The sequence below is a fragment of the Lolium rigidum genome, chromosome 5 (genome assembly GCF_022539505.1).
Source record: "Lolium rigidum isolate FL_2022 chromosome 5, APGP_CSIRO_Lrig_0.1, whole genome shotgun sequence".
In the NCBI taxonomy this organism is placed as follows: Eukaryota; Viridiplantae; Streptophyta; class Magnoliopsida; order Poales; family Poaceae; genus Lolium; species Lolium rigidum.
In genome coordinates this window covers 4,811,612-4,819,901 of record NC_061512.1, presented here as the reverse complement: position 1 = coordinate 4,819,901, position 8,290 = coordinate 4,811,612, and the positions used below count along the sequence as shown (strand labels likewise).

The window sequence follows — 8,290 nt, the reverse complement described above, 5'->3', positions numbered from 1 at the left end:
GATGGTCTTATGTGACTTCAATATTTTATGAAGTTGAAAATACCCATTTTAATTTCTAACAAATTCTTTTGACAAAAAATCATTGTCATCTAGGATTGTGTCCGATTAAATATGATAGCAATATCAGTACATATATTGACTCTGCACATATAAAGCTCCGGCAACTTGTTCCAAGTTTCCAACTGGCCTATTTCCGTGTGAGGAATAAAGGCAGCTGCCCTGGCTAGGAAATGATTTCAGAGTAAAAGCAAACACATGACTTGACAATATGAAAACGGGGACATCTAAGACAGAACAGCTTTAGGAAAATTTGTAATTCGAACCATCACAAACCCCGAGATGCAGATGAAGCGCTGCAAATCGCCGCTCAGTTTACAATACAGGTACACCGAAAAACCGCCTCAGAACCACCAATTCATGTGTAGTAAAAATCATAAGCCGAGATACGACTAACCTAACCAACAGACGAGTGGATACGAGATCCAGATTATTCCAAAACAAACAGCTATGACATTGGTGGCGTCCATCCTCCTGGAGATTAATAGGGGAGAGCTGCTATATGGACAGGGCTCACTTGGCCTTGGCAAGCTCGGCACGGATCTGCTTGGCAGCCATAACCATGTTGGTGAGTGCAGGCTTGACCTCGGCGTACTTGCGGGTCTTGAGACCGCAGTCAGGGTTCACCCAGAGGATGTTCGTGTCGAGGACCGCAAGCATCTTGTTGACACGGTCGGCAATCTCCTCCTGGGACGGAATCCTGGGAGAGTGGATGTCATAGACACCAGGGCCAATGCCTGCACCGTAAACCACACCCTCGCGGAAGACGGAGAGAAGCTTCTCATCGGACCGTGAGTTCTCAATGGTGATCACATCAGCATCCATGTTGATGATGGAATGGATGATGTCGTTGAAGTTGGAGTAGCACATGTGGGTGTGGATCTGTCAAAGAGAATGTCCTTAGTGGCAATGCAATAATACAGAGGAAAGATAGATTCCTGCCAAGCCTCGACCATACAGGTCAAGCAGATTTACCTGCGTGGTGTCCTGAACACCACAGTTGGTGATCCTGAAGGAGTGCACAGCCCAATCCAAGTAGAACTCATGCTCCGACTTACGGAGTGGCAGACCCTCTCTCAAAGCGGCCTCGTCAATTTGGATGACCTGGAAGGGAACCATTTAGAAAAGAAAAAAAAATGCATATACTCATGTTTTACATGGGACCTGTTGATTAAATGGGAAACAAATACAAAAGTGCCAACCTGAATACCACCAGCCTCAAGATCCTCGACCTCCTTCTTGATTGCAAGAGCAATCTGGTAGCAAGTCTCAAACCTGAGAAAATACATGTGAGCATCTAAACGGAAGTGCTGAATGGGCATCCTGTACATTTTACATACTCCCTCCGTCCCTAAAAAGGCTTGCTCAACTTTATCTAGCTAAGGAGGTATATAGACATATTTTAGTTATAGATACATCCGTATCTAGAAAAAGTTGAGCAGCTTTGTTTTAGGACGTAGGGAGTACAATTTTTAGGGATGCTACTAACCTCGGCTGATCATTTCTGACAAAAGACCAGTTAAGGATTGTGACAGGACCAGTCAACATTCCCTTCATTGGGCGAGCTGTCATGCTCTGTGCAACCTGGGACCAGTACACTGTCATGGGCTTGGGGCGGCTCACATCACCGTAGATAATTGGTGGCTTGACACACCTTGATCCATAAGATTGCACCCAGCCATTGGCAGTGAATGCAAAACCAGAGAGCTGCTCGCCAAAGTACTCAACCATGTCGTTTCTCTGAAATACATATCAGCTCAGTTAAATGGAGAATCAAATAGCATAAAACATTAACATATAAAAAATAATAACTACATTTATGCTTCAGAAAATAAAATTATCATTCTCTCAAACAGAACGCAAATATCAGTTAACACTGAAATACCAATGATACAAGGATGCTAACCTCAGGCTCTCCGTGCACAAGCACATCAATGTCAAGCTCTTCTTGGATCTTAACAACCTTGCTAATTTCCTCCTTGATGGCTTTGGTGTACTCCTCCTCAGAGATCCTGAAACATAATTCTATTTTATGAGCAACATATACAGAATATAATTAATGAAGTGTCATTACGAACTGCTACTCACTTCTTTGCCTTGTACTCACGGCGGACTCTCCTGAGCTCCACGGTCTGTGGGAATGAACCAATTGTAGTTGTGGGAAGGATTGGAAGGTTGAGCTTCTTCTGCTGTGCATCCAACCTAGCACTAACGGTGGTAGCACGGCGATGATCAGAGGTCTTCACAGCACTAGCCTGTAAGAAATATATTGTTAAGAAAAGGTACATGATATGTCAGCATGTTGATGAATGCAGGTTTGAAGCCAAAATTACTTACAGCCTTTTGGACCTCCTCATTTGTCACCCGCGGTGATGACCTTCTTGAGGACAGAGCAGCAGCATTTGCTGCAAAGTAAGCCTGCAGAAGATATTGTGCAGAAGTTAGAGTCATTGTTTAAAAGATATTCAAAAAAATACCAGGCTCTGGTAGAGAGGACTGCTAATGAAGGGTCTGGAAGTTCATGATACCTCGTCCTTTTGCCCAGCCAATGCCTTGGCAAGGGCATTCACCTCAACCACCTTTTGGGCAGCAAATGCGAGCCATGACTTAATCTCATCATCAAGCTTGGTCTCGTTTACAAGGTCCACAGCAGTGTGCATGAGTGAGCAGGAAGTCGATACCACAAGCTTGTCTGCAGAAATGCCACTATTAGAAACTGAAGGGTGTAGCTGTAAGCTCATAATAAGAGGTGCATAACAGAGCATGCTTACCCTTGCCAACAATAGCCTCGAGAGACTGTAGAGTACCAAGAGATGCTGCAAGATCATCGGCCCAAATGTTACGTCCATCTACAACACCAGCAAAGAGGTACTTTCCAGCAGGGAAACCACTCTTGACAAGATCAAGTGTCTTGGTTCCACGGACAAGGTCAAAACCATAGGCAGTCACGCTGCTCAATGATGTAAGAGTCCTGTAGCAGCAAAATGAGTTAAGAATCTTATCCCTACAAAAGTATATAAAGGAATGGATGGTATAAAATTGATAAACTGGCACGGAAACCAAGCGTACTTGTACGATTCTGCAGGAACATCAGCGAAGTATGTCTCAACAAGCACATTCAATCCAGAAAGCGCTGACTCAAGTTCTGCGTAAGCTGCACAAAATGCGGCCAACTGGTGCGATTCAAGGTCCTTGACAAGAGTAGGCTCATCAAACTGAATCCATGAAGCCCCAGCTGCCTTCAGCTCAGCAATAACCTCCCTACAAACAACGCCACATCAATTAGCAACAGAAGATTTAGGGGCAACAGTATCCATTAACCCATTTTTATACTTACTTGTAGACAGGAAGGATGCTGCTAAGAAGGGAAAGAGGAGAGAACGACTTCTCTACACCCTTGGCAGGCTTTGAGAGCAACAAGTATGAGACTGGTCCAACAAGTACTGGCACGGTATCAACGCCAAGCTGCATGAGAAGCAAGTACACACAATCACAAACAGCCTCCCAAAAGAAACACAGAGTCCATCTCGGAGTGAAAATCACAACTAAGAAATCACTGCCAAACTCAGTAATCCAAAATGCAATATTACAAATATAAACTATCATTTTCAAAGTTACTTGGTTTTTTTCATATACGAAAAATTTGATCAGATGAGTAACAATGTTTCAAAATATCAAGTTAACTTGCTCCTTAATTTGCATTGCGGCTCCTTTTCTAGTTCAAAACTATTAAGCAAATCCAGTTATCACCAATATAACTCGTCAACTTGATATTTGATTACAAACAGGACATGCTAAACTGATCACAAAATCAGGTAGTGATAGCAACTCTTATGGTATCCAAGAATAAACAGGTAGATAGCTAATCAAAGAGGGTATAATTAATAATTTAAGAAAAGAGGCACAGTCAGCTAACATATGATTCAGTATCATACCGCCTTTGCCTCCTTGTATTCATTGATAGCCTTGTGGGAAGAGTAGGCAAACTTGGTGTCAGGGCCCAATTCAGGGACGATAAAGTGGCTGTAAAAGTATCAAAGTCCAGTTAGTAAAAAAAAATAGCATATAGAAAGTAAATCAAGTGAGAATAACCTTAAATAGAAAGCCGCAGACTTACTAGTTGGTGTCAAACCACTTGGTCATTTCCATAGCAGGGACGGTGGCGTTACCCCTGGCCATCGAGAAGTAGGTGCTCAAAGTGATCTCCCCTCCGGTCCATGAGTAACGGTCCGGGACAGCGCCGAGCATGGCGGTGGTGTCAAGCACCTGGTCGTAGTGCGAGAAGGTGTTGCTGGGGATGTACTTGATCCCGGCATCAGCCATCTGCTTCCAGATGCTGGCCCTGAGGTCGGTGGAAACCTTCTGCAAATCCTCCGCGGTGCTCTTGCCATCCCAGAAGGACTCCAGGGCGAACTTGAGCTCCCTCTTGGGGCCCATGCGCGGGTATCCAACAATGTGGGACGCCATCTTTCTGCAGAGAATGATAAATAGTCACAATTAGTATGATTCACTGCAACAATTTTTCGCTCAAATAACTACCCACATCCGATGACTGGTAAAACTTAACAATCAAACATCTCAATGCTTTCATTACACCATCAATAAAAGTAGACATGGTATTGCACCATTCGATTTGCTGATGTCTAAAAGGACCAAAGGTACAAAACTGAAATAAATCTACAGGTTGGTAGGTTAGGTGTATCAAGAGCAACAACTAGCATGAAGGGCCCAGGGGTGGGTACATACAGCCTAACAACGATTGGTGGGAGGCAGAGACAGTGTCCCTCTCACACCAGCAGAGGGCAGGTGGACCTTGGACAGATGACTGAGTGACAGCCGCTAAATCTAGCATAACGCAAATTCCAAATTTTCCAAACAGAGACAGGAACAAAATCTAAATGACACCTTAGTAGCGCAATTTTCAGATCATTTAACTGTATATACACCACCATGCATTTAATAGCAGAATTTAACAAAACTGAATAAAACGATAAACCTCGGAGCCAGATCCAGAACCCTGGCCACCCAAATACAGAGCACACGCGCACATATATAATTAATACTGAATAAAAACCTCGCAATGAAAAGCGCCAGATCTCCCGATCCTAAACCACGCAGATGACTTCCGCGCGCCCATTTCTCTAAACGGGGCCGGATCTAGGCGCTTGATCGATCCAGATCGGACCGCCGAAGCATCCGGGAAGGCAGAGCAGTCCATACAGCCCGTCCCCCGACGAACCCAACCGCGCGAAGGGCTAGCTCCCAGCGCCGCCTACTCGCGACGCGAAACCGCGATCGCCGCCGGCGCCGGAGGCGGGCAGGCGATCGATCCTACTACACAAGTACCGACACATATCATTCAACACCGATCCTGGGCTGGACGGATCTACGCGAGGAGGGGGTAGAGCCGGGGTTGGCTCGCTCGCGCGCGCGCGCTGGCTGACGGTGCACGGGGGAGGAGGGCTTACCCTGGGTGCGCGGCGGCGGAGGGGACGGCGGCGAGCGACGGGGAGGAGGAGGGAGATGGAGGAAGAAGAAGGTCGAGGTGGAGGGGTTTAGGGGTGAGCTTATTTATAAACCGCGGGGTCTGATTGGGTTGGTGCGTCTGCGTGCGGTTGGTGAGATCTGAATGCCTGTGCTGAGATCTCGTGGTTAACAACTTTCTTTTTTTTCCTGTATGTATATCCTGCCGTAAATGTTGAAAATTGTAATTGGTGGATGTTCATAATCTGGTCACATCGAGCGAACGATCAGCTGGATAAAGTTGGAGGTTAACTTGGGTCGAGAAGTCAACATAAATTAAGCCCTTCTTCAAAATATTTTGGATATGAGCATTTTTTTTCTCTCAAAGCCCGGTTGAACTCGATGGCACCTTCATTCAAGGTGTTATGGTTCGCATCCCCATGCAGGTCAGCCTCCACGCCCACTCGGTATGGCGTTGAGCAAAAAGGTCACATTCGAGACTACTCTCCGGAACGGTCGTTTCATGTTCAACTTTTTGTCAGAGTAAATTTATCATTTTCACCCCTCGAGGCTCAAATGTATCGAACGACCATTGTTGACCTTTACCAATATCATAGAGATTGTCTTCACAATGTTAGGTGTTCCATCTCAAAGGTTGCAATCAGCATAGGGATGGACGACCGGTTAGACCTAGTTGCACGGTGAAAGAGACGTAACAAAAGATGGAAAAATAAAATGACGAAAATACAAGATGGCGTCAATGGAACCCGCCTCTCCTCACGGTGCTAACTGACGCTTGACAAGTATTATGAACCCCTCCCTCCCTAGCTTAAAGAAATTGTCCCATGGGTTGTCCATGCCGCAGCTTGAAGGCTACGACCGATCAGATATTGTGGCACGGTGGTGGAAGAGGGAAGTGGAAGATGGAAGAAGCTAAGGGGGGCAATAAAATTGCACCAATGAAAAGGGGGAAAGGCAATGAGGATGGTGGAGATTAAGCCAGTAGCAAAAGAGATGTATCAAATAAATAAGATAGTGAGAGAGTAGTTGGAGGAAAAAAAAACATGTTCAAAGGACATGTCGAGACGATTGAGAGTTTCAGACCTAATGCCAACACCCTCCATATTATACTACCATATGGTGTAGTACGAATTTTATGAAAACTCTCATACATATCTATTTTCTATTATTTTTTATATTTAATTCACCCCAGATGAAATCACAACAAATGTGATCACAATAATGCGCTCTCTGTTGTGATTATCATGTTGTGCTAGTAAAAGTAGATGTTAATGCTAAATGGAAAATCCATGTAGTACTACAGAAACCCGCATGACACGCTTTCAACCACTTTTCACAATGCTTGTCTGGACTGATTGTCATATAGACCTACCTAGAGTGTGTATGACGACTGACATATAGCTCCTTTTTTGAAAAAAATAAAAATGGTATTTTAAAGTTTTGAAAAAATCTGAAAAGAAAAATATAGATGTAGACAATGTTGAGTTCTATCAACGTGCAAATTTTGAACATCAGATGCCATATATACGAGGCTTGTAAAAATAACAAAATCTAACAAATTTTGAGGTTTTAAAAGTATGCAGCCTCAATTTTTTAATTTTGCATACCCTCGGTTATAAGGTATTTTGAGTTGAAATTTTCCATGTTGGTAGAACACAACATTGTCAACATCTATATTTATTTTTAGAATTTTCTGAATCTTTAAAATGTTAAGTTTTCAAAAAATGAGTAGCATGTAACTTGGGCTACACTTGTGGTTTCCGAACGTACCTACTCCCTACTAGTAGTTTAAAAATACTTTTATTTTAGAGATCAAAAATAGGCTCAATGATGTCCAATGCTCTCCATTATGTGAGCATTTTATTGGTTTTTCTTAAATTAATTCTAGCACAATATGCACCCACTATCATCTTGCGTTAGCTGAGATTTGCATACCTTCGGGGGCTTACAAAATGTTTCGCTCCTCGCGCCGCCTCCTTTAGGCGACCGAGGGGGCGAAGCCCTAGCCCCCCCCCCCTCTCTTCTTCCCCGGCCTCATCGCCCCTAGAGACGCCGCCGAGCTTTGCTAGCGACACCTGTGAAAGGGGCGGCGGGGATCTGAGCTCTCGTCTCCCCCCTCCTCCCCCAATGGCCAGATGGAGGATGTTTGTGCTGGAATAGCTGGTCGAGCTTGGGAACTGAGGCAGCGACCTCTTGAGGAATGGCGATGTTGATCGAGCGGCCGGTGGGCATTGCGGTTGCTGCGGACCGGCGCATGGTCTGTGCTGATGGCGGGGCGACTGAGGATGTGGGTTGTGCGAGGGACAGGTGCCTCTGCTCGTGCCTGATCCCAAAAGTCAGATCTCCACCCTCTATTTAGCTTCTCCCTCCCCTATTCTAGGGGGAACTTGTCCATTGGCCGACGGTATGGTGCCCTTCGATCCAGGGCAAGAGGATAGGGGCCCTCTTTCAGCAATGGAGGAGGGAGGATGCTTGTTCTTTGTCCCTGCAAGCTGTTCACTTGGTGCGGCCCTCAATGTTGATTTGATGATCTGTTGTTGCAGCTGCTTTGTCTTGGCCTTCTAGTGTTTCGTTTCTATTCTTGTTTGGTTGAGTTGGGTTGTGTTGTAAACTGTTCACGCACCCTTGTATCCTTTGTTGTCGGGCTTTGTTAATTTAATGCATGGCATTTTGCATTATGTTTAAGAAGATTTGCATACCTTCTAAAGTTTGAAAAATAGTGATACATCATTGGTTGCACGATAAGATA

At 44.8% G+C, this 8,290-nt stretch overlaps 1 protein-coding gene across 1 annotated transcript; it reads right to left on the bottom strand.

Moving 5' to 3' along the window:
• Positions 1-285: 285 nt before the first annotated feature.
• Positions 286-5,657, bottom strand: LOC124654493 (5-methyltetrahydropteroyltriglutamate--homocysteine methyltransferase 1-like). Its single transcript, XM_047193494.1, has 14 exons — positions 5,526-5,657; positions 4,175-4,528; positions 3,993-4,080; positions 3,395-3,522; positions 3,127-3,318; positions 2,829-3,028; positions 2,586-2,749; positions 2,395-2,475; positions 2,146-2,312; positions 1,964-2,069; positions 1,547-1,797; positions 1,260-1,332; positions 1,033-1,161; positions 286-939 (listed from the first exon to the last, which is right to left on the bottom strand). Exons 2-14 carry the CDS (start codon positions 4,522-4,524, stop codon positions 571-573), a joined length of 2,298 nt encoding a protein of 765 aa, XP_047049450.1. The 5' UTR covers positions 4,525-4,528; positions 5,526-5,657; the 3' UTR covers positions 286-570.
• Positions 5,658-8,290: the final 2,633 nt, after the last annotated feature.